General features: G+C 47.3%; 1 protein-coding gene across 2 annotated transcripts in view; it reads right to left on the bottom strand.

Moving 5' to 3' along the window:
- KHDRBS2 (KH RNA binding domain containing, signal transduction associated 2) overlaps positions 1 to 27,171 on the bottom strand; it is a 1,412,749-nt gene that overhangs the window by 21,665 nt on the left and 1,363,913 nt on the right. For both annotated transcript variants that reach the window (XM_029595673.1, XM_029595674.1), the window contains one exon: positions 16,566 to 16,624. In XM_029595673.1, the coding sequence (XP_029451533.1) occupies positions 16,566 to 16,624 (59 nt within the window). The remainder of the gene's footprint in view (positions 1 to 16,565; positions 16,625 to 27,171) is intronic.

The following is a 27,171-nucleotide window of genomic DNA, read 5'->3' as shown; positions in this document are numbered from 1 at the left end:
TGTGATACCTGCAGCCAGAACAGTCACTTCAGAACTCTTGGGCCTGCCACCACAGTATACTGAATTTGGTGATGTTTTTAGTAAACAGAAGGCAGAGGTTTTGCCATCTCATCACTCCTAATTTTGCCATAGACTTGATCCCTGGCAAGATTCAACCCGGAGGCAGAGTATACCCGCTTTCTGCTATGACTAAATATATTAAGGAGAACCTGAACTGAGGTTTCAGTCGACCCTCTTCCTAACCTTCAGGGGTTGGACTCTGTTTTCATTGGGAGGAAAGATGGGTCCTTATGTCCCTGCATTATCAAAGTCTTAATTCAAAACTAAGAAGAATTGACATCCTCTTTCCTTGATCTCCAAGTTCTTTGATTGCCTCCGGGGTGCACAAGTATTTATTAAGTTGGACCTTTGGGAACATACAACCTGATCAGAATCTGAGAGGGTGATCAATGGAAGACCGCCTTTAACACCCATGATGTACAGTAAGAGTACCTTGCAATGTCCTTATGGTTGTGCAACACTCCCACAGTCTTCCAATTTATGATAAATAAGATCTTCCGGGACCTGTTCTTCTCCCATGTGGTAGTTAAACTGGATGACATCTAGGGATGTGAATCGTTTTCCATATCGTCTTAACGATAGAAATCGTGTGGCAGGGCAAGAAAATCGTCTTAGGCACGATTTTTTAGTTAAAAAATCGTTAATAAAAATCGTTTTTTTTTCCGATTAGTGCACACTAACTCGAGTTAGTGCGCACTAACGGGAGTTTAGTGCGCACTAACTGGGAGTTAGTGCGCACTAACTGAAAATGATACAATTTGACACTTTTCAGGTCAGTTAAGGTCAGTTTAGGAATGAATATGTATTCCTATTGGCTGCCCTCTTATTTATTCATGTTACCAAGTTTCCCTACTGACAGTATATGGGGGATGGGAAATGGAAACAGTTGGTAGCTTGACAAAACAAGTAATGTGATCAGTCAATGTGACTAGAACTTGTGCCCTAACCCTGATACCAGGGGTATTGTGATCTTCCTGCACACAGTGCCCTATCCCTATTAATACCAGGAGTGTTGTGATCTTCCTGCACACAGTGCCCTATCCCTAATACCAGGGGTGTTGTGATCTTCCTGCACACAGTGCCCTATTCCTGATACTGGGGGTGTTGTGATCTTCCTGCACACAGTGCCCTATTCCTGATACCGGGGGTGTTGTGATCTTCTTGCACACATCCCGATATCAGGGATAGGGCACTGCATGCAGGAAGATCACAACACTCCTGGTATTAATAGGGATAGGGCACTGCATGCAGGAAGATCACAACACTCCTGGTATTAATAGGGATAGGGCACTGCATGCAGGAAGATCACAACACCCCTGGTATCAGGGATAGGGCACTGTGTGCAGGAAGATCACAATACCCCGGAGGAGTGAGGGTCAGGCAGCTCCCCCCTGTCTGTGAAGCCAGCCTCTCACTAGTAATGCAGGGAGGGAGCTGTCTCAGACTTCACCATCCTCCCCCCCCCCCCCCCCTTACCCACACACCATTCACTAGCTGGGACATGGGGGGAAGTCAGGAGTGAGGGTCAGGCAGCTCCCCCCTGTCTGTGAAGCCAGCCTCTCACTAGTAATGCAGGGAGGGAGCTGTCTCAGACTTCACCATCCACCCCCCCCCCCCCCACCCACACACCATTCACTAGCTGGGACATGGGGGAAGTCAGGAGTGAGGGACAGGCAGCTCCCCCCTGTCTGTGAAGCCAGCCTCTCACTAGTAATGCAGGGAGGGAGCTGTCTCAGACTTCACCATCCTCCCCCCCCCCCCCTCACCCACACACCATTCACTAGCTGGGACATGGGGGAAGTCAGGAGTGAGGGTCAGGCAGCTCCCCCCTGTCTGTGAAGCCAGCCTCTCACTAGTAATGCAGGGAGGGAGCTGTCTCAGACTTCACCATCCTCCCCCCCCCTCACCCACACACCATTCAGTAGCTGGGACATGGGGAAGTCAGGAGTGAGGGTCAGGCAGCTCCCCCCTGTCTGTGAAGCCAGCCTCTCACTAGTAATGCAGGGAGGGAGCTGTCTCAGACTTCACCATCCACCCCCCCCCCTCACCCACACACCATTCACTAGCTGGGACATGGGGGAAGTCAGGAGTGAGAGACAGGCAGCTCCCCCCTGTCTGTGAAGCCAGCCTCTCACTAGTAATGCAGGGAGGGAGCTGTCTCAGACTTCACCATCCTCCCCCCCCCCCCCACCCACACACCATTCACTAGCTGGGACATGGGGGAAGTCAGGAGTGAGGGTCAGGCAGCTCCCCCCTGTCTGTGAAGCCAGCCTCTCACTAGTAATGCAGGGAGGGAGCTGTCTCAGACTTCACCATCCTCCCCCCCCCCTCACCCACACACCATTCACTAGCTGGGAAATGGGGGAAGTCAGGAGTGAGGGTCAGGCAGCTCCCCCCTGTCTGCGAAGCCAGCCTCTCACTAGTAATGCAGGGAGGGAGCTGTCTCAGACTTCACCATCCTCCCCCCCCCCCTCACCCACACACCATTCACTAGCTGGGACATGGGGGAAGTCAGGAGTGAGGGTCAGGCAGCTCCCCCCTGTCTGTGAAGCCAGCCTCTCACTAGTAATGCAGGGAGGGAGCTGTCTCAGACTTCACCATCCTCCCCCCCCCCCCTCACCCACACACCATTCACTAGCTGGGACATGGGGGAAGTCAGGAGTGAGGGTCAGGCAGCTCCCCCCTGTCTGTGAAGCCAGCCTCTCACTAGTAATGCAGGGAGGGAGCTGTCTCAGACTTCACCATCCTCCCCCCCCCCCTCACCCACACACCATTCACTAGCTGGGACATGGGGAAGTTCAGGAGTGAGGGTCAGGCAGCTCCCCCCTGTCTGTGAAGTCAGCCTCTCACTAGTGAATGCAGGGAGGGAGCTGTCTCAGACTTCACCATCCTCCCCCCCCCCCTCACCCACACACCATTCACTAGCTGGGACATGGGGGAAGTCAGGAGTGAGGGTCAGGCAGCTCCCCCCTGTCTGTGAAGCCAGCCTCTCACTAGTAATGCAGGGAGGGAGCTGTCTCAGACTTCACCATCCTCCCCCCCCCCCCTCACCCACACACCATTCACTAGCTGGACATGGGGGAAGTCAGGAGTGAGGGTCAGGCAGCTCCCCCCTGTCTGTGAAGCCAGCCTCTCACTAGTAATGCAGGGAGGGAGCTGTCTCAGACTTCACCATCCTCCCCCCCCCCTCACCCACACACCATTCACTAGCTGGGACATGGGGGAAGTCAGGAGTGAGGGTCAGGCAGCTCCCCCCTGTCTGTGAAGCCAGCCTCTCACTAGTAATGCAGGGAGGGAGCTGTCTCAGACTTCACCATCCTCCCCCCCCCCTCACCCACACACCATTCACTAGCTGGGACCTGGGGGAAGTCAGGAGTGAGGGTCAGGCAGCTCCCCCCTGTCTGTGAAGCCAGCCTCTCACTAGTAATGCAGGGAGGGAGCTGTCTCAGACTTCACCATCCTCCCCCCCCCCCTCACCCACACACCATTCACTAGCTGGGACCTGGGGGAAGTCAGGAGTGAGGGTCAGGCAGCTCCCCCTGTCTGTGAAGCCAGCCTCTCACTAGTAATGCAGGGAGGGAGCTGTCTCAGACTGGTATCAGGGTTAGGGCACTGTGTGCAGGAAGATCACAACACTCCTGTTATTAATAGGGATAGGGCACTGCATGCAGGAAGATCACAACACTCCTGGTTTTAATAGGGATAGGGCACTGCATGCAGGAAGATCACAACACCCCTGGTATCAGGGATAGGGCACTGTGTGCAGGAAGATCACAATACCCCGGAGGAGTGAGGGTCAGGCAGCTCCCCCCTGTCTGTGAAGCCAGCCTCTCACTAGTAATGCAGGGAGGGAGCTGTCTCAGACTTCACCATCCTCCCCCCCCCCCCCCCCCTTACCCACACACCATTCACTAGCTGGGACATGGGGGAAGTCAGGAGTGAGGGTCAGGCAGCTCCCCCCTGTCTGTGAAGCCAGCCTCTCACTAGTAATGCAGGGAGGGAGCTGTCTCAGACTTCACCATCCACCCCCCCCCCCTCACCCACACACCATTCACTAGCTGGGACATGGGGGAAGTCAGGAGTGAGGGACAGGCAGCTCCCCCCTGTCTGTGAAGCCAGCCTCTCACTAGTAATGCAGGGAGGGAGCTGTCTCAGACTTCACCATCCTCCCCCCCCCCCTCACCCACACACCATTCACTAGCTGGGACATGGGGGAAGTCAGGAGTGAGGGTCAGGCAGCTCCCCCCTGTCTGTGAAGCCAGCCTCTCACTAGTAATGCAGGGAGGGAGCTGTCTCAGACTTCACCATCCTCCCCCCCCCCTCACCCACACACCATTCAGTAGCTGGGACATGGGGAAGTCAGGAGTGAGGGTCAGGCAGCTCCCCCCTGTCTGTGAAGCCAGCCTCTCACTAGTAATGCAGGGAGGGAGCTGTCTCAGACTTCACCATCCACCCCCCCCCCCTCACCCACACACCATTCACTAGCTGGGACATGGGGGAAGTCAGGAGTGAGGGACAGGCAGCTCCCCCCTGTCTGTGAAGCAGCCTCTCACTAGTAATGCAGGGAGGGAGCTGTCTCAGACTTCACCATCCTCCCCCCCCCCCCTCACCCACACACCATTCACTAGCTGGGACATGGGGGAAGTCAGGAGTGAGGGTCAGGCAGCTCCCCCCTGTCTGTGAAGCCAGCCTCTCACTAGTAATGCAGGGAGGGAGCTGTCTCAGACTTCACCATCCTCCCCCCCCCCTCACCCACACACCATTCACTAGCTGGGAAATGGGGGAAGTCAGGAGTGAGGGTCAGGCAGCTCCCCCCCTGTCTGCGAAGCCAGCCTCTCACTAGTAATGCAGGGAGGGAGCTGTCTCAGACTTCACCATCCTCCCCCCCCCCCTCACCCACACACCATTCACTAGCTGGGACATGGGGGAAGTCAGGAGTGAGGGTCAGGCAGCTCCCCCCTGTCTGTGAAGCCAGCCTCTCACTAGTAATGCAGGGAGGGAGCTGTCTCAGACTTCACCATCCTCCCCCCCCCCCTCACCCACACACCATTCACTAGCTGGGACATGGGGGAAGTCAGGAGTGAGGGTCAGGCAGCTCCCCCCTGTCTGTGAAGCCAGCCTCTCACTAGTAATGCAGGGAGGGAGCTGTCTCAGACTTCACCATCCTCCCCCCCCCCTCACCCACACACCATTCACTAGCTGGGACATGGGGGAAGTCAGGAGTGAGGGTCAGGCAGCTCCCCCCTGTCTGTGAAGTCAGCCTCTCACTAGTAATGCAGGGAGGGAGCTGTCTCAGACTTCACCATCCTCCCCCCCCCCCCCCCCCCCCCACCCACACACCATTCACTAGCTGGGACATGGGGGAAGTCAGGAGTGAGGGTCAGGCAGCTCCCCCCTGTCTGTGAAGCCAGCCTCTCACTAGTAATGCAGGGAGGGAGCTGTCTCAGACTTCACCATCCTCCCCCCCCCCCTCACCCACACACCATTCACTAGCTGGGACATGGGGGAAGTCAGGAGTGAGGGTCAGGCAGCTCCCCCCTGTCTGTGAAGCCAGCCTCTCACTAGTAATGCAGGGAGGGAGCTGTCTCAGACTTCACCATCCTCCCCCCCCCCTCACCCACACACCATTCACTAGCTGGGACATGGGGGAAGTCAGGAGTGAGGGTCAGGCAGCTCCCCCCTGTCTGTGAAGCCAGCCTCTCACTAGTAATGCAGGGAGGGAGCTGTCCTCAGACTTCACCATCCCCCCCCCCCCCCTCACCCACACACCATTCACTAGCTGGGACATGGGGGAAGTCAGGAGTGAGGGTCAGGCAGCTCCCCCCTGTCTGTGAAGCCAGCCTCTCACTAGTAATGCAGGGAGGGAGCTGTCTCAGACTTCACCATCCTCCCCCCCCCCTCACCCACACACCATTCACTAGCTGGGACATGGGGGAAGTCAGGAGTGAGGGTCAGGCAGCTCCCCCCTGTCTGTGAAGCCAGCCTCTCACTAGTAATGCAGGGAGGGAGCTGTCTCAGACTGGTATCAGGGTTAGGGCACTGTGTGCAGGAAGATCACAACACTCCTGTTATTAATAGGGATAGGGCACTGCATGCAGGAAGATCACAACACTCCTGGTATTAATAGGGATAGGGCACTGCATGCAGGAAGATCACAACACCCCTGGTATCAGGGATAGGGCACTGTGTGCAGGAAGATCACAATACCCCGGAGGAGTGAGGGTCAGGCAGCTCCCCCCTGTCTGTGAAGCCAGCCTCTCACTAGTAATGCAGGGAGGGAGCTGTCTCAGACTTCACCATCCTCCCCCCCCCCCCTTACCCACACACCATTCACTAGCTGGGACATGGGGGAAGTCAGGAGTGAGGGTCAGGCAGCTCCCCCCTGTCTGTGAAGCCAGCCTCTCACTAGTAATGCAGGGAGGGAGCTGTCTCAGACTTCACCATCCACCCCCCCCCCTCACCCCACACACCATTCACTAGCTGGGACATGGGGGAAGTCAGGAGTGAGGGACAGGCAGCTCCCCCCTGTCTGTGAAGCCAGCCTCTCACTAGTAATGCAGGGAGGGAGCTGTCTCAGACTTCACCATCCTCCCCCCCCCCCTCACCCACACACCATTCACTAGCTGGGACATGGGGGAAGTCAGGAGTGAGGGTCAGGCAGCTCCCCCCTGTCTGTGAAGCCAGCCTCTCACTAGTAATGCAGGGAGGGAGCTGTCTCAGACTTCACCATCCTCCCCCCCCCCTCACCCACACACCATTCAGTAGCTGGGACATGGGGGAAGTCAGGAGTGAGGGTCAGGCAGCTCCCCCCTGTCTGTGAAGCCAGCCTCTCACTAGTAATGCAGGGAGGGAGCTGTCTCAGACTTCACCATCCACCCCCCCCCCCTCACCCACACACCATTCACTAGCTGGGACATGGGGGAAGTCAGGAGTGAGGGACAGGCAGCTCCCCCCTGTCTGTGAAGCCAGCCTCTCACTAGTAATGCAGGGAGGGAGCTGTCTCAGACTTCACCTTCCTCCCCCCCCCCCTCACCCACACACCATTCACTAGCTGGGACATGGGGGAAGTCAGGAGTGAGGGTCAGGCAGCTCCCCCCTGTCTGTGAAGCCAGCCTCTCACTAGTAATGCAGGGAGGGAGCTGTCTCAGACTTCACCATCCTCCCCCCCCCTCACCCACACACCATTCACTAGCTGGGAAATGGGGGAAGTCAGGAGTGAGGGTCAGGCAGCTCCCCCCTGTCTGCGAAGCCAGCCTCTCACTAGTAATGCAGGGAGGGAGCTGTCTCAGACTTCACCATCCTCCCCCCCCCCCCCTCACCCACACACCATTCACTAGCTGGGACATGGGGGAAGTCAGGAGTGAGGGTCAGGCAGCTCCCCCCTGTCTGTGAAGCCAGCCTCTCACTAGTAATGCAGGGAGGGAGCTGTCTCAGACTTCACCATCCTCCCCCCCCCCTCACCCACACACCATTCACTAGCTGGGACATGGGGGAAGTCAGGAGTGAGGGTCAGGCAGCTCCCCCCTGTCTGTGAAGCCAGCCTCTCACTAGTAATGCAGGGAGGGAGCTGTCTCAGACTTCACCACCCCCCCCCCCCCCCCTCACCCACACACCATTCACTAGCTGGGACATGGGGGAAGTCAGGAGTGAGGGTCAGGCAGCTCCCCCCTGTCTGTGAAGTCAGCCTCTCACTAGTAATGCAGGGAGGGAGCTGTCTCAGACTTCACCATCCTCCCCCCCCCCTCACCCACACACCATTCACTAGCTGGGACATGGGGGAAGTCAGGAGTGAGGGTCAGGCAGCTGCCCCCTGTCTGTGAAGCCAGCCTCTCACTAGTAATGCAGGGAGGGAGCTGTCTCAGACTTCACCATCCTCCCCCCCCCCCCTCACCCACACACCATTCACTAGCTGGGACATGGGGGAAGTCAGGAGTGAGGGTCAGGCAGCTCCCCCCTGTCTGTGAAGCCAGCCTCTCACTAGTAATGCAGGGAGGGAGCTGTCTCAGACTTCACCATCCCCCCCCCCCCCTCACCCACACACCATTCACTAGCTGGGACATGGGGGAAGTCAGGAGTGAGGGTCAGGCAGCTCCCCCCTGTCTGTGAAGCCAGCCTCTCACTAGTAATGCAGGGAGGGAGCTGTCTCAGACTTCACCATCCTCCCCCCCCCCCTCACCCACACACCATTCACTAGCTGGGACATGGGGGAAGTCAGGAGTGAGGGTCAGGCAGCTCCCCCCTGTCTGTGAAGCCAGCCTCTCACTAGTAATGCAGGGAGGGAGCTGTCTCAGACTTCACCATCCTCCCCCCCCCCTCACCCACACACCATTCACTAGCTGGGACATGGGGGAAGTCAGGAGTGAGGGTCAGGCAGCTCCCCCCTGTCTGTGAAGCCAGCCTCTCACTAGTAATGCAGGGAGGGAGCTGTCTCAGACTGGTATCAGGGTTAGGGCACTGTGTGCAGGAAGATCACAACACTCCTGGTATTAATAGGGATAGGGCACTGTAAGAGATGACTGTAGTAGATTGAATAAAGATCTGATGTTTCTGCTCTCCTCACACCAAACAAAAACAACACACAAGCAGAGAAGCCCTTCTTACAAAGCTGAGCTAGTGAGTTAAGTAGGAGGAAAAGTAAACATACTGGTGCCAGTGTGGCTACTTAAAAAATACACTTACCAACAATCAATTACATATATTTGAACTGTGTACAGTTCCAGCCAGGACCACCTTTCTAAAATGCACAGTGATTGGCAAATTCAACATGCACTAGCATTTCAGGTGCCTGCTAACAAAAATAATAAACAAACAAGTTCTAGTCACGTGAGTGCTGATCATTACATTACTTTTTTTGTCAAGCTTCCAACTGTTTCCATTTCACATCCCCCCAACCATATTGGTAACATCAATAGATAAGAGCACAGCCAGCCAATAGGAATACATACATACATATTCATTCCTAAGTGACCTTTACTGACCTGGGAAGTGTGAACACTTTGTTTCATTTTCTGTTGGTGTTCGTTAGTTTCCAGTTCCATTTCCCATCCCCCCAACCATCACCTCAGTGGTAACCTTGGTAATATCAATAGATAAGAGGGCAGCCAGCCAATAGGAACACATATTCATTCCTAACTGACCTTCAGTGACCTGGAAAGTGTTTATTTGTATCATTTTCAGTTAGTGCGCACTAAATCGAGTTAGTGCGCACTAACGGGGAGTTAGTGCGCACTAACTCGATTTAGTGCGCACTAACACGATTTAACGATTTTTAACGATAAATCGTTAGAATTTCTATTGTATCGTGTTCTATAACGATTTAAGACGATATAAACATTATCGGACGATAATTTTAATCGTTGAAAAACGATTCACATCCCTAATGACATCCTAATTTCCTCAAAGACATTGTCTGAGCACTGACATCATGAGAAACATGTCCTCCAAACACTCCGTGAGCACCATCTCTGCACTAAGTCAGAGAAGTGTACCTTCAAACAGGAAGAACTTTCCATCTTAGGATATATTGTCACATGTTAAGACCTTTGGATGGACCCAGAGAAATAAAAAGTCATACTGGAGTAGCCCCAGCTTATAGGCCTCAAGGTACTGCAACACTTCCTGGGGTTTGCAAACTATTACAAGCAATTTATCCTCAACTAGTCCTCCTTGGTAGCCCCACTCACAGCCCTTACTAAAAAGGGCTGTGGCACCAAGAATTGGATCTTGTATACTGTTCAGGACTTTGAGCAGGTGAAAGAAGAGTTCACCCTTGATATGTGCCTACAACACCCAAATCCATCTAAGTCATTCATCCTGGAGGTAGATGAGTCTACTACTGGGGTAGGCACTGTTCTCCTACAGCATAACCACAATGGTATCCTGATGCCTTGCTCCTATTTCTCAAAGAAATTCTTTCTGGCAGAGATCAAGCTGGCCTTAGAAGAATGGCAACATCTTCTGGAAGGGGCTAAACATCTAGTAACCATTTATACAGATCACAAAAACCTTGAACATTTGGTGCAAACTCAGAGGTTAAACCCCTGGTGAGCCTGATGGCTCTTGTAATTTAATTGATTTGACTTCGAGCTGCGGTATGGGTCCACTGACAAGAATTGTTGAGCTGATCCTCTCTTCTGGTCATTTGATTCTGAGGGAACCCTGGAAACTCCACAGTCCACTTTCACAGTCACTTCCGGCAAGGTGGTGGTGCTCTGGTACCTAGGGCAAAAGGTTCTTGAATGGGCACATGACTCCCATCTATCTGGTCATCCTGGCATCACCCGGACATCGGAATGGATCATGTAACACTATTGGTGACTTCAAATGAAGACCAACATTCAGTTTTAATTAGGGTCCTGACTTACACATGCCATGCATAAAAGTGTCAGAGCACAACCATGGGGGTTGTTACAGCTGCTGCCAGCCCTCACAGAACTCCAAACCCATGTGGCCACAGATTTTGTCTGAGATCTTCCCCTCTCTGGCTGCAACACTACCATATAGTGTACCCATATATACCATATATATGTACCACCATATATACCATATATATACACCATATATATATATATATGTACTACCATATATATGTACCATATACCCCTCCCTCAAAGTACCCGTGCCTTACTGTACCCCTTTTTCACTTTACCCCACCCGCCCCTCTCCACCTGCTCCCTCCCTACTTTCTCCCCCCCCTCTAGCTTTTAACTATACATATGTGCACTTGCCTCCCCATACTGTAAATAAGCCCACACATGCCAATTTCTCAAGTGTACATGCCTCGTTTAATTTGTATATAAGTTCCTTTGCATACTTAACCCTAACTTGAATGCAAAAAGTTGTAATTCTGCTGTTGACTCTCTCTTCCTTTGTATTTTGTATATTACCCAGTTAGCCCCTCCCTTGTTCATTGTAATTTCCTTTCTCAGTTGACTGTAAACCGACATGATGTGTCCTACGAATGCCGGTATAAAAAAGTGTTAAAATAAATAATAATAAATATAGGCAATTGTGGATAGATTCTCAAAGATGACATATTCCATTCCTCTTTCTAGTCTCTCATCTGCTCCTGAATTGGCTAAGCTCTTTGTCCAACACATCTTCCATCTGCATGGATTGCAACTTCATATTTTCTCTTACCAAAGGGTTCATTTCACTGCTCAATATTGGAAAGGCCTGTGCAGGAAGTTTGGAATTACATTGGATTTCACCACCCCTTATTATGCTCTGAGCAACAAAACTTCAAGGCCTTTCTGCAGGCCAACATGAACCAAAGACAAGATAATCAGGCCTCTCTCCTTCCTTGGGCTGAGTTTTCCCATAACAATCATGTAAACAGTTCCATAGGATCATCGCCCTTTCACATTATCTTTGGACACCATCCCCATGTGCCCAGACCAGTTCCTATCTCTGACAATTATCCAGCAGCTAACCTGATGAGACAGCAGCTCCTGAAAATCTGGAAAAAGACCCACTTTCTTCTTATCCAAACAGCAAAATATTCTAAAGAACAAGCCAGTAGGAAATATCATCCAGAACCGCAGCTACACCCAGGGCATCTAGTCTGGCTTAGCACCAAGAACCTGACTCAAGATACCTTCTATACAGTTTTTCCCATGTTTCATAGGGCACTTTCCTGTTGATTGACAACTAGGTCCTGAACATACAAGCTCAGATTGCTACTGTACTTGAGGATTCATGATGTATTTCACATCACTTTACTAAAACTTGCTATTCTGTCTTGGCCAGGCATACCACCCTTTCAGACCATGGAAGTAGCCACTGAAGAAGATAGTTCAAGTACAGGAGATCCTAGATTCTCATAGAGTCCAAAATCATTTACAGTACTTCATTGATTGTAAAAACCATGGACCCAAAGAAAACTCGTGGGAGCCCACTTCTAACCTAAAAATCACCCAACTTATATCAGAATTCCACAGAAGGTTCACCAATATGTCCATGTGCATAAGACTGGAGAGGGGATTTTGGAGGTAGGGGTACTATTACAATCTTATGCCGGAGGAGCTGCCCACAATTGGCATCACTCATCTCAGCATTGTTGTCATTGTTGTCATCCTCTCAACACACCAGGAAATGCCTTTGTGCTCTTCAGACTCTGACTTTCAGCGTGGCATCAATGCTACCAGCGCACCACCATCATTTTGCTCATCCCCATGGATCCTTAGATATATGCATGCTCTTCAGCTTGATTTAAAGGGCCAAAGAAAGGAAAGGCCTCAAGTTGCCTAGTGATGACATCTATGGCATTACCCTATTTAAACTCAGTCCACACTCGCCTTCAATGTCTCAGCAATGGATCTCCTGCATAGCAGTATGTGTTGCCAGCATTCCTGTTCCTGTTGCCTACTCCCTGGATCTGACCTCTTGCTTGAACCTGACCATGATTGCCTGCCACCTGAACCTGACCCCTTGCCTAGACCTGACTATTCTTGATACCCACCTGCACCAACCTCGGCCTGTCTCTGACTCCATTAACCTCCTATTTCCCTGATCCTATTCTGTGTCTGGACTCTATTTACCACCGTTGCCCTAGGGACCCCCTAAGTCCTGCCAGCCATCAGAATCCAAAGGCTCAACCTGCTGGTTAAGGTGAAGCTCCAGACTGTCCCACTACAGGGCATGTTCACCAGCTGCCAGAGTAGGTCTCAAGGGTTTGCTCTTGATGCTGTGTCAGCTATGCTGCAATAATAATGGTAGATTTTAAAAGCCCTATGCATAACAAATGAGAGAGATTTGGAATGCCATGCCCCCAGACCTCAGACTGGAACCCTGCCCACTAACATTTTGGAAAAAACTCAAGACCTGGCTATTCCTTCAAGCCTTCCCATAAACTTCAGAACCATGCAAATGCCACCTAGTCATACCTAGCTACACAGGCAGCTAGGCACCCCCCCCCCCCCCCCATCCACCGCCAGTTAAGTTTTTATTTACCTCTTCTATCCTTTGTTTCCGGCTACCTCAGCTCCCAAGTTCATTTCACCTTGTTTAATATAACTTTGCTTTCTTGTTAAATAGTTTGTTAAAGTTATACCCCCTTGTTCCTTGTAAACCGATATGATATGATACTGATCATGAATGTCGGTATATAAAAGAGTTAAATAAATAGATAAATAAATAAATAAATAAAATAAATGTCTCTCATTCTAGTGTGCAGCACACATATTTTAAGAAGCATCCATGGACATGCATATCTCCCAGTACAGGCACAAAAGAAAAAGTCCAAAAAAGGGACGGGGATAGGCATTCTGGGAATTTAAATGGAAACCAGTGCTTAAGTATTTACATGCACAAGCATGTGCCGGGGTCCCCTACCACATAACTTTACTTCTGCTACAGATGGTGTGTAAATTATAAAACAAAAAATACTAGCCTAGCCAATGGGGTTTTAAGGGTTGGGGCAGGTAGAGTAATAGAAAAGTTAGTTAGCTAAGGAAGTTAGAAAGTCCTATCCTGTAACTGGGCAAAATGGAAACAAACTGATTTAACTGGTAATTGTGTTGGCGCACCTATAAATTAAAATCGCCCCACTTACGCGGTAGAAGCGGCACATGTGCACAACCATATAAAATGTCATGCATAAGTTTTTGTTTTAAATGGTGAGTGATTGCAAATCATGTGGCTTAATGCAGTTATTAATGAGCTGTTTTCATTTAATTTGCATGCAACAGCTTTTTACCATTTTCCATGGATTATGGCTAATTTTATGGAATTAACAGTAACAATCTTTAGTAAATAGGCCCCCTTTATCTTGCATTATTTCAAGTTCCCATTTAGATTATAAATTCTTTGGAGCATGGACTTCTTGTACGAATTTGTGCAATGCCGGATTTTCAAAGATACGCGCGTATCTTTTAAAATCCGGGGTCGGCGCGCGCAAGGCTGCGCAAAATCTGTAGCCTGCGAGCGCCGAGCTGCGCAGCCTGCCTCCATTCCCTCCGAGGCCGCTCCAAAATTGGAACGGCCTCGGAGGGAACTTTTTTTTGTCCTCCCCCACCTTTCCCTCCCTTCCCCTATCTAACCCACCCCCCAGCCCTACCTATATCCCCCCCCTACCTTGTTCGATGGAGTTACGCCTGCCGCTGGCCAAGCCCCGACACAGGCTGCTGTGTCGGGGCACTCGGCAATGCCCCCGGACCGCCCCGGACCACAGACATGCCCTCGGACCGCCCGTTTTAGCAAGCCCCGGGAAATACACGCGTCTCGGGGCTTTGTGCGTGCCGGCAGCCTATGCAAAATAGGCGCACCGGCGCGCAGGGCTTTTAAAATCTATTTATTTATTTATTTAAAATTTTTTCTATACCGTCGTTAAGTTAAATACCATCACAACGGTTTACAGAAGGGCACAATAAAGAGAAATATGGGTGGTATAGATTACAAATTACTCATGTGCCATCATAGTACGGTAACAATGTAAAATAATAAACTAGGTGTGCAAATTAAACCTGATTGTTAGGAACAAATTAGGAAGTTTGATTTTAACATTAATATGCTTATGTAGGTTATCTACCCCATAATGTATATTTTTTAGATCATGTTTTCATCTTTTTTTTTTAACTAGAACTTCTGGTATTTAACCTCACTTTCCAATCATCAGTAAACATTGGTGTTTGGGGGGGTCATCCGAACAATGTTAAAGGTCTGATTTACTAAGGTTTCTTTCCCATAAACACAAAATAGAAAAACAGGTATTGCAATATGGACTCTAAACACTTCAAAAGTTATTGCTTTACTAATCTGTTTTGCTGTTTCCTATCTAACCTATGGGAATTTCTTGGGTAACCATATTTGAACAAAGATGGTTAATTAGAAAAGGAAACATTTCTAGTGCACAAAGGAATCTGCAAGAATTTTCAGCTAATAAGGTCTCATTTTAATTCACCAGCGTGCGTAAAAACCGGGTATTGGATTTTATAACATGCATGTAGCGACATGCGTCTGTTATAAAATCAGCGCATCTTTTAAAATTAATCTTTTAATGTTTAAAACAAAAAATAAAATTAAAGCTTTCAAAAGTATATTGGGCCTGATTTTAAAAAGCATTTACATGGTTAAAATTTGGTTTTAAATGTGTAAATGCACTTTAGTTGAGTAAGTGGTCTTTTGAAAATTGCTAGAATATATTCCATTGAATTGTCCATAGGGCTTACTAATGTAAGTGTACTTAATTTGGGTAAATGCATTTTTTTAATTGCTATGATAGTATGTTACATTTACCCGCATAACCCATTTGAAAATTCACCTGATTATGTTTAGTCTTGACTTGATAGAAGAGAGGCTTATTGGATAGTACTGTCTGTATGTGTTTCCCTCCACCCTCTATCAACTTTTAAACAACCAAATTTACTCAGGGTAGAGCTAGGCATCGGAGGACTTACGACCCGGTTTTCAAACTCTGTAGTGCTTATGGGGTGTGTGGAAGGGGACCAAAGTTGAGATTTGTGCTTAAAATGTACATTGGGACTAGAACTAAAGCTAGGTAGACTGCTGCTCTATTTGTTTTCAAATTCCTGTTTCTAAAAGCAATAATCACCTATCCTTGGAATACCACCCCTGTCTTTCATGAAAGACTTCAGATATCTAATTTTAGACACCCAAACTACCTTGTGTTAGGAGCTAAATTCCCAACACTCTTTTATGTTTACTTTCTGAAGATCATCAATAATTGCCTTTCCCCATCAACGTCTACTTGATCAAGCGTAACATATCTGAAATGATGATAGTTGTTTATTCAATTGTTGTCACTTTGGTAAGAATAAAAACGACACTATGAAATTATACTCTGGCATTCCCACTGTTGCTGTTAAAATTGATTTGCAACTATAATTAATTGCTTTTGAGCTTCTGATCTAAACTAATCTGTCTAATTTCTGGCTCAAGTCCATTAAAGCAGGTTTCAAACTGAAATATAGAAACCTATTTAATTTGTGACTTTATAAACAGCAACAAATGGACATGTACTTTTTCATAGGGCAATAATCAAATCCCACAGGTACGTTCCCTTTAAAAGTTCAAGTCAGTTTTCATATTACAAATACAAAATAACCATCTACATTGCACCTGCTTTATGTGCCTGAAAGTATACAAAGGGATTTCACAATAAAATCCTAGTGCATACTTTCCTGTACTTGCCCCAATCCCATTATACCAACCCCAGTGACCTCTGCTTTTGACTGAACTAAAATCATACATGCGGTCATCTAGCACACACAGCATTCATGGAGCAATTTTTAAGCCTTGATTTTACATAGTTAAACTTGTGAACATGTGTTTACCCATGTAAACATTTTTCATTATTGCCCCCTCAGCTGGTAGCAAGGGCAGACTGACAGTGATCTGGGTCATTGGCCCTTAACCACCCATCTGAGGCTAGGGGATAGTGCTGTGGAACCTTGGGCACTGCCCTATTGCGCAAATGGTCAGTCTGTTCCTGGCTGGCAGTGAGTTTTTCAGATTTCACAAATTTAAAAAAATGAAACTCGCCTTACCATAGCTGTTGTACGCATCATCACTTGTTCCATGCCCATAATCATAATACTCAGGTATACTGCAATAGATTCAGATGGTAATCAGTGTCATTGAAATCAGACACAGCTCAAAGGCTAAGAAATAAAACCTTTTTACATTGATTATAAGATTGGTTGTAATTGTAAACATTCCTCCTATGTTATATGCTGTAGTTTAAAGTATCCTACAACCCAACTCTGATGAATAAATATGTAAAATAGAAACAATATCCTTTATGATAATAGCATGATTTAACTTAGGGCTTTAATTTCTAACTTTTTTTTAATAAAACTCTTTTAGAAAAATCATGAACACACTGAGTACCAGTTGCATGGAGGATACAGTTTTAAAATTCTTACTTTTATTTTCAAAGTTTTGAACTCGATAGCACCCCACAGTATTAGTGCATTACGAAAGATCTATTAGAGACAAGCCCCCTGAAGGCTATGGCGATAATTTCCAAAAGGATTTACACACGTAAAAGTAGCATATATCTTAGCAATTTTCAAAAGCCCATTTACTTGCGTAAAGACTTTTGAAAATTGCCACTTATGCATTTATGTGAGAGGAGAGACAAATTATTTTCAGTAGCAGGGCTCTGCTGGATGTCTTAAGAGCAGGAACAGATAAAAAAAATGCTTCAGAAAAAAATCTAGATGGTTATTTCTACTAGATGGTTATTCCTACAGAAGCATGTTTTACTCTGCAAGTATCATTGTTAAGTATGTCATTGTATTTATTTTATGGTGACCAAAAGCAGGCTGAAAATGGCAAGGTTAAACTGATTAGAGTCTCACAACAGAAATTAGTGATTGTGTGTTTATTGTATATCATTATTTTTATGTATGAAATTTGTACCTTGCCTAGGATTTTCAGATAGTGCAAGCAATACATATCTTAAATAAACTAAATAAATAAATTTAGAAAACACATATGCAAAGAAGTTGTGCATACAAACCTCAATAAGGGCTGGGAGAAGGCAATATAACTTGTGGAGGAATTGGTGACAACATTTTTACAGCATTTGATTGGGACAGTGAGAATTTTCCAAATATGAATATTCATTTCCTTGAACTTATGATTCCAATTTGAGACATGAATCTGTTTGTACATAAGTAAATATATTTGTGAGTTGCTTATTCTGTGATTCTATCATTGAATAAAACTTAATTTCTAGTGAATCCTCAGGAGTGTCTCTAGTTGAACTCTTTTATCATAGCTAATATATCTTTACTAAATCAGGAGGATTAAGAAACCACTATCATCTGTTATCATTGCTATTTTCAAAATAAAACATTATATATGTGGAGATGCTAATTTTCTTTCTTGAGAAATGTTATCACCTCCTTCTTGAATTATTTGATATGACTTTATTTTGAAGGTGTCTTCAGCTGCTTGCTTTCCCTGTTTCATCTATTCTCTTGTAAAAGGATTGTGTTTCATTGAACAAAAATTAGTTAGTGTAACACTTCTGATAATTTCTATCAAGTACTTGTGCTGAAATACATTAAATCAAAAATATATGCAGAACTGCAAATCCAGTTGTACATTTATTTATTTTAAATCACTTATATTCCGCCCTACCCAGACAAGTAGTTCAGGATGGATTACATTTTAAAATATATACACACACACACACACACACACACAAAAAAAATTCTGACATACATAAGTCAAGAACATAAATCATACAGTAAAATTGATAAACCTGAAATCAATAAAACTATACTGTAAATCAATCTGTTTCAACCTCCAGAGGCTTGGGTAAAATAAAATGCTTTAAGCTGCTTCCTAACAGCTTGGTCATCATCAATTTCACAAAAAGTAATGGCTATAGCATTCCACAAGATTGGTCGAATTACAGAAAATCCCTGCTCTCAGGTTGAAACCAAATAAACATCAGCAGGAGAAGAACTTCTAGCAACTTCTTATCTGTGAACTCAGTACAGGAACAGGGCTAGAGGGCAATAAAAGTTCTGTTAAATACTGAGGCCTCTCACCCCTCAAAATCTTGTTAACAAATCTGACCAGCTTGAAATTAGCCCTATACATCAATGCAGCCAGTGAAGCTCAACTAATTGTGGAGTAGTGTGCTGCTTAAAAGGCTTCTCAGTAATTATTAACCTGGTGCATCATTTTACATCTGAAGGGCACAGAAGAGATTTTTTGATAGACCAACATAGAGGGCATTACACTAATCTATTGCATTTAGTTTGATGGCCTGTAAAACTACTCAAAAGTCAGCAAAAGAAAGAATGTATTTCAGTCTATGTAATATCCTCAGAGGTCGATATTCAGTGACACTTAGCCAGATACGTAAGGCCGTCACTTACCTGGATAAATACTTAGCCAGATGAGTACTTATTCAGCTAAGGAATGGGCAGAAAATTTCATTTATTTATTTATTTATTTATTTATTTATTTATTTAAATCTTTTTCTATACCATCGTTAAGGTGGGTACCGTCACAACGGTTTACAGTAAGGCACATAAAAGTAATGTTATTAAAATCTATCAGTTTACACAGGTGCCATAAGGTTCGGTAACATAGTTTTTAATTAATGTTAGTTGTTGAATGAATGTGTACAACATCATGTCCAGGTCAATTCTATAGCAGTTTTGAGTCTAAGACTCTTGGGCATTTCAGAAAGCCAGAAAGGAACTACTTACCCAGCTAACATAACCAGATAAGTAGTAATATTTGAACTTGGTCGGCTTAGGCCTAGATTCATCAAATCACTATAAATATCGCGGAAATAGTGCTTGCAATAAAAAAAAGGGAATGTTTAGGCTAATTTGCAGCCTGCCACACTGCCTAGGTAAATAACAGATGCGGTGCTGTGTCAGTGCATGTGGCGTTCTGTCATCACTTTGCACGTTGCGTCACCGCACAGCACGTTGTGTTACCGTTTGCCATGACATTTGACACACCTCGCGTTAATTAATGCATGGTACATTATTTTTTTCCAGGTTATATATATAGGCATCATGCAGCTCCTTCTTTGAGGGTGTGTCGAGGCGTGGGTTAGAGAAGAGGAGGTGAGTAGTGGTCAGTAGATTAGGAGTTAGTTGGTATTGAGATTTCTGAGTACGTTGTCCTGTCCTTTACTGTTTATCCTTCTGTTTAACTTACCTTTGCCTGTTGTCTATCTGTGTGTATGAAAGTTTGTGTTTGTTTGTCATGTTTGTCATTTTCTGTGGAGAAATGAGGAGGTGTGTGGAAGATTATGAAATTGAGTGGAGGAATGAGGAGATGTGTAGAGGAGTGAGGAGGTGAGAGGAGGAGTGGAGGAGTGAGGAGGTGAGTGGAGGAGTAAGGAGGTGTGTGGAGGAGGAGGAGTGTAGAGGTGAGTGGAAATTGTGGAGAAAATGGAGCGTGAGAGGAAGGAGAGAGGAGAGGCATGAGGAGAGAGAGGAAGGAGGGAGGAGAGGAGGTGGGAGGATGAGGGCAGTAGTGCTAGGGGAAGGAGGAGTAGGAGTAGGGACAGGGACAGGAGTAGAGAGAGGCAGGATAGAAGGGATAGGAGGAGGCAGGGGGAAGGGGTTAGACAGACGAGGATGGAGGGAGGAGGAGGACAGGCCAGGGATAGAGATCGAGGGCAGAGGGGAAGGGAGTTGGCAGAGCAGGGGCAGGAGGTGGGAAGGAAGGGGGGGGGGGGGAGAGGGAAGAGGGGAATGGGAGGGAGAGTGAGTAAAGGGAGGACATCTTTCCGGAAATGGACATGGCACTCCCTCCTGGCAGCCAGGCAGCTCCACAGCCTCTTCTCAGGGCTATCAAGTTTAGCATGCAGGAGAATGATATGGTAATTGCAGGTGTCCTACACCATTATGCCATTCTCTTCAGCAACCAGGCAGCCAAGACCTTGAAGGCAGTCAAGGGCCAGATATGGCACAACATAGCCCAGGGCATCAGCACCCGCAGTGGTGTCCAACGAAGCATGGAGCAGGGGGCGCACAGGATCAAGGCACAGCTGAAAACCAAGGTGGCAGCAAGAAATAAATATCAAAGATGGACCGGAGGAGCAGTACCTTGTCCCATTGTCCTCATCACCATGGAGAAGCACCTCGTGGAAAGGCTGGGACCGGATGTCTTCAAGGGCATGGATGAGCGACTAGACACCACGCTAGCTGCAGCCAGTAAGTTCACATCACCTGTAAATGGGAAGGCAGCAATGGGTGTACACGTCATTTGACATTAGATACTCACAATGCAAAGAAGCAAAGTGCACCTCTGATGCCAAATGAAAAAAGGATACTAGCTGCTATTGGTACTTATGTCTTATGTTTTGTTTCCAAAGCTCTCACCCACAAAGCTGCCGGTCCCAGCCAGGAAGGCCCATGGACCAGCCAGGAAGCCCCAGGGACCAGCTGGGTAGCTCCAAGGACCAGCAGCTCACCACCAGCTTTCCACAGGGTCTTACTCATGGATGCACAGACCCAGGTGAGCGAAAAGGAGGAGGAGGAGTAGCAGCCACTGGCTCAGAAGCCATTGGCAATGCTAAAACCTCTGGGTTCAACATGTCCACTTAATATGTCCCTTACCCTCTCTGCTTTAATGGAGGAACACAGCCTTGACTGAGAGCCTCTACAATCTGTACAACCTTGAGCCAGCATATCACAGCGCCAGTCCGAAGCACTATGTCCTCGGCAGGAATAGCCTACAAGCACATTGATGCCTGATTTGGAGGCCCAAATTCCAACACTGGCGCCAGGCCTGGAATCAGGGCAGCCACCAGCAGCAATATCCCCACCACCAACAGATGACTCCATGCATGAGCAGCTTCATCAGCTCAAAAGGAAGCATGGGGTACACCTGAGGCACATACGGGCAGAGCTACTGCACCTTAGAAGGGCTGTAAACAGGCAGAACCAGATCCTCCATGATCAAACCGCTGTCAACACCCAGAATGTCATGACTTTGGTTGCTGCAATGAACAGCATGACGGATGTTCACATCCAGATCCCACAAAGGATGCCCGATGATGGTCTTCCCCAACATTAATGGACTCCATACTCCACACCAGTCCCCATCCTGACAGATGCCAGATGGGTAGACCCTCAAAGTCCATGCTCCCCCAAGTGGCAAGCCAAGACTTGGCAAGGGGCCATGAACACCTGAAACACCTGTCCTCTAAGGCCAAAGAACAAGACTTGGTTGGCCAGGCCCCTGTATAGAGTTGCTGTGCCATCTAGATGAAAGACGTCTGCTGGGCCCGTCTTCACTACAGAATTGCTGTGCTGTCTAGATGGGAGAATTCTGCTGGGCCCGTCCTCACTACAGATTTGCTGTGCCAGCTCACAGAAAGGATGGTCTACTGTAAACCACCGTGGTCCAGCAGCTTTACTGTAAAGACCTCCTTGATGCTCTGTCTATATTCCATCTTCCTTGAAGCAGCCTCCAGTCACGGTCCAGCTGCTGCCTCTTCTTATCATGTCTCATCTCCTGCTCTGGATGCTGGTGTCTCATCTCATCTCAGCTCCGCTGCTGTTGCCTCCATGCTGCTGGTGTCTCATCTTAGCCCCTGCTGCTGCTACCTCCATGCTGCTGGGTCTTCTGCTGGGGCTCCTCCCTCCATGCTTCTTTGTCTTCACCTGGTTCTGATACCTCCATGCTGCATTCTCCAGTCCTGATTCTGCTGTCTCAATGCTGCTCTCTCCAGTCCTGGGCCTGCTGCCTCCATGCTACACTCTGCTGACTTGGCCCTTAGGCTGTCCCCTTGAATGCACTCTTTCAACATGGACTGTCTGAGCCTGTTACAAGAACTCTGCTGCCTTGGCCCTTAAGCTGTCCCCCTTGAGTGTACTCTTTCAACATGGATTGTCTGTGCTTTTGGGATAACAGCAAGTATTAGTGCTGCTTTACTTTACTACTAGACCATTAGAGCTGTACTGTAGCTATTGGGGTACCACTTCCGCTTTCTCTGTTCTTAGTTGTAATCATGATTATGCCAAAAGGATGAGATGCTAAGCCTGTATATGTAATGATCCTATTTCAAACAGTATATGTGCAGGTCTACATAGAATGTGCTGTTCATTAAATTTATAATGGTTTGTGCTTTTTGCTATTTTGTCCTTGCAGATTATGATTATCTAAAACATTGATGTTTTTCAAACATGTCTTCGCTAATAAAGTTGTCACTGATTTGGAAACTACACTTCCTGGTTGGCTTATTTCATTGTGTAATATTGTGTTAATGGTTCACTAGGTACAAGGTTTGGCATCCACATCATCTTGCATGCTAGAATGCCCTTGCATATTCAAAATTTGCCACTTATCTAGCTGGCAAGACAATAAGGCCTAGGACATACAACAGAATGCTCAGTGTATGTTCCTAAGGAATACAGCAAGAGGTAAAGAAAAAGCTCATTACTGGGGACCTTCAGAATTGCCTCTTGTTGCCTGCTTCACACTATATACTCTTAGCTAACTCATGCTTACCTGGGCCTGTATGTTAAATGGGCAGTAGATAGCTGGTGCACATAGTTTATTCTGTACATGTAGAGATTGTGTGGTGTTAAGGGGAAGTTTAAGTAATCATCATACAAGACTTCATCTTAGGACCCCTTACTTTTATTTATTTATTTATTTGTTTATTTATTTATTTACATTCTTTTGTATACCGTCGTTAAGCTGGGAGCCATCACAATGGTTAACAATGAGGCACATAAATTAATATTGCTAAATGCATTTATTATACCAACTATACTTGTGTCATGACTGAAAGGCTATCTGTAACCAACCCTTTGACACTTTCACTGTAAATCTAATATGGTGTCTTCTTGCTGACTGTTGTTACTGAGTTTGAGCTGCTGTGTGACAACTAGGGAGAAGGAGTGAAGGAGTAGTGTGTTGTCGACAATGTGCAAAGGCAAAGAGAACAGGGCCTAGAGGGCAGCTGCTGCTTGGAACCAGGCAGACTTCCACAGACTGGCTGGCAATCTCTAAACTAGAATGCTTAGGGATCTCTATAATTCATGTAAGGTAAGGATGGCCTTACAGGAATCATCCAGATCCCAAAGGCAACCCACTACACAGATGGCAGTACATCTGTTGAAGTCTGCCTGGTCCGAAGCAGCAGCAGCAGCCCTCTAGGTCCTGTGCTCTTTGCCTGTACACATTGTTGAAAACACACTACTCTTTCACTCCTCCTCCCTAGTTGTCACACAGCAGCTTATACTCGGTAACAACAGTCAGCAAGTACACAGCAGTATCAAAGGGAAAGGTTGGTTAATGTCCAAGTGAATCACCTGAAGTGCTAAGAAAACCATGTCCCCTACATTCACCAGCAGATATGGGTGCACTACCTCTATGTATGGACAGGAAAGCTATTGACCTACATATGGCAGAAAGAAGGTAGCCCTACTTTGCCAGCATATACAGAGGATATTATGAGTGTGAAATGATGTGTCCAGGGATGGCAGCCTCTATGTCAACTGTGCATGATATGATCAATAGAGAGGAGGCAAAGCAGACCAGAGACAGCAAAAAGAAACTGACAAATAGGACTTCTGCCAGGCCGCAGCACCTGTCAAGCAAACCATCCCCCAGCCCCCCCCCCCCCCCCACACACACACACACCTGCACTGGGTATCTGACTACATGCTATCAGTAAATCATCATCATGCAAATCATTCGTCTGAATCATCCCTACATTGATTCCATCAAGTGGTCCTTGACACTCCATGTTCCAGCCATCACAGCATCTCCACATTCAGTAGACATCGTCTAACATCCACTACCTCCCTTCCTAAAGTAGCAAACCTCTGTGAGAGCTTACGCTCTCGGTAGCCTGAACACCCCCAAAGAAGTGGACTATTAGGAGCACTCCAAATACTAGGTGGAAAAGCGCAGTGTTGGGGGGGGGGGGGGGAACGGTGTCCATGTCAGACAAATGTCAACTAACACATACACGTAAGACTGCATATTTGATCTGTCACACTGGCAACTTTCACACCTCTGAGGAAATTCCAGAATATAAGGAGGGCATTCATACTGCAGGTCATATGCTAAAATGTCAGAGGCGCCCCTTCTCAAGAGTGCAAGTACTCCATCACTGCTGTCTAAAAGCTGTGTGTGCAAATTTCATGCACACACACTGCCTGTTCTGGGGTATGGATTTCTGTGGCAAGGGAGGGATCTCAGAGTGCAACAGCACCCCCAGACACAGAGATGGACAGAGACTAACACAGCACATCGCTCACCGAGTCCCACACTCACACACTTATCTTTTGCGTATGGACTACCTGCAACACTACCTGCACCTACACATGGGCAATACATATGTTCTTGGAATGTTTGTCAACAAACAACTTTGATGTCTGTGTTGCTTGTCCCGAACAGCTAATGAGGGCGTCAAAGTCCTTCCTCAGCACTGATTACTGTACCTGCCCACATAAAACACATCTGTCAGAGGCATATATGACACCTACTATGTCTGAGGCAGTGACATGGGCCCTAAGTGCCTGAAAAGGGGTGTGCGGCAAGAGTCCAACACATAAAGGCCATCAGCCTACATGGATACCACATGAGACCTCTGGGAGCAGTACATTCAGCACTGTGTCCATCCTGGTGTAGGCTCCCTGAGAAGTAATGGAGCCAGCTTGTACGCTCATCATGTCATCAGCTGAGAACAGTTTCTCTAGCCCTAATCCTATACACAGAGCAGATCATTCACAGTGTGGGAGCACACGTGCCCTGCTCACCACTGACTGTAAAAGTGACTTGCACCACATGAGGCACAGCTTAGAGGACAGCAGCTCTTGCACATTCTACCCAAGTCCTGACAGGCATGTGGATCAGCAGGGGCCGGCAAGCATGGAAGCACGGAAACATGTGGAGTGACAGTGGGAATGGAAGTATCTGCAAGCTGCTTGGCACAGGAGTGCTCAGCCTGTGTGCTTTAAGGGTGGTCACAGATTGCACCAGGACTGTAAGAGATACTAGGTTTAGGTAAAAGCAGAAGAGGACAGCCTATACATGCATATTTTCTAGGTACATACTAACATCAAAACAGCTGCACTGTATGACTATCAGTTTCCCATAATGGCCAAGGCCCTTGCAGCACCCCGACAGCTCCATATCTGAATAAGGCTACCTGTGATGGCTGAGTTGAATCCAGGAGGATCAAACACACCTTACCTTTGGCTTCTATGATGTCAACCTTTGCTCAGGAGAGATGTTGGTGCTTTAAGAGTGCTTAGAAACTATACCGTGATGGTGACATTTCAGAGATCATTGGAAAAGACAAGTGAAGGCAGGGCACCATCTGATTCCCTATCCTGCCTTCACAGAGCCAACACGCATCCTGGTGTAGGCTCCCTGAGAAGTAATGGAACCTACATGACATCCCGATAGCCAAGGCTCTCATCTTTTGCACATTATCAGTTCTAAATTGCACAGCTAGGTATACTATGGTGCATCCGTGTCAGGATGCATCCAAACACCAAGAGGAATGCTAGCTTGGAAGGAGCTGTGAGCATTGTGGGAATGGCACCAAGTAGCATAGTTGCTTTACCCAAAGCTGTAAGAGAAGGCCTGCTAATAGTGCATTCTGATGTCTGCAGTAGGGTTGCCAACTGCCTCCAATTTTTAGGACAGGAAGATCATGTGCAGGTTTGAAACTCATTACATGCTGGGATTTCATCTAATTTCCCAATAGGTTTTGTGAGCAAAACCAAGACTATCAATACCTGCATGCATGGCAGTAAGACCAGGACTGAGTCAACATGTCCTGTAAATCTGGATCCAGTTGGAAAACCTAGACTGCAGCGGCTTTGAAACTGGTAAGACAGTGATGTCAGCTGTGTCTTGCCATGCCCATGTGACAGTAAGTATACCCAGTATAGGTGCATCACTTGACATGCACACATTTGTGACCTACGCAATGAGGCAGTAAAATGGGAAATCTGTCAGTGAAACCTTAAAATGTCTACCTGTACCTTTAGCCTGTGCCTTTAAGCTTCAAAGTTATTTGAGATTTACAGGATTTCTAGAGCTGTAGCTCTCCATGCTTGAGGAGCAGCTGGGGTGGCACTACACTTGTGACTTTTGAGAACTCTGAAGGTGCATTCTCAAGACACAACGGGTAGTGCATAAGACACATAAGGCCTTGTTGTACCTCGTCTCTGCTGGCAAGTTGGGAATGGCAACGGGGATGAGAAACCAGATCCTGCAACCGTACCCAGAATCTCCTGCGGCAATGACATATTTAAGGCATTAATCATAGAAACATAGAAACATAGAAATGACAGCAGAAGAAGACCAAACGGCCCATCCAGTCTGCCCAGCAAGCTTCACACATTTTTTCTCTCATACTTATCTGTTTCTCTTAGCTCTTGGTTCTATTTACCTTCCTCCCCCACCATTGAAATATCTAGCTTGATTAGTTAGGGGTAGTAGGGGTAGTAACCGCCGCAATAAGCAAGCTACACCCATGCTTATTTGTTTTACCCAGACTATGTTATACAGTCCTTATTGGTTGTTTTTCTTCTCCCCTGCTGTTGAAGCAGGGAGCTATGCTGGAAATGCGTGATGTATCAGTCTTCTCCCATGCCGTTGAAGCAGAGAGCCATGCTGGATATGCATCGA

Source organism: Rhinatrema bivittatum, chromosome 3 (genome assembly GCF_901001135.1).
Source record: "Rhinatrema bivittatum chromosome 3, aRhiBiv1.1, whole genome shotgun sequence".
Classification (NCBI taxonomy): Eukaryota; Metazoa; Chordata; class Amphibia; order Gymnophiona; family Rhinatrematidae; genus Rhinatrema; species Rhinatrema bivittatum.
Note: the sequence above shows the minus strand (reverse complement) of the source record. Positions and strands in the feature narration are given on the sequence as shown.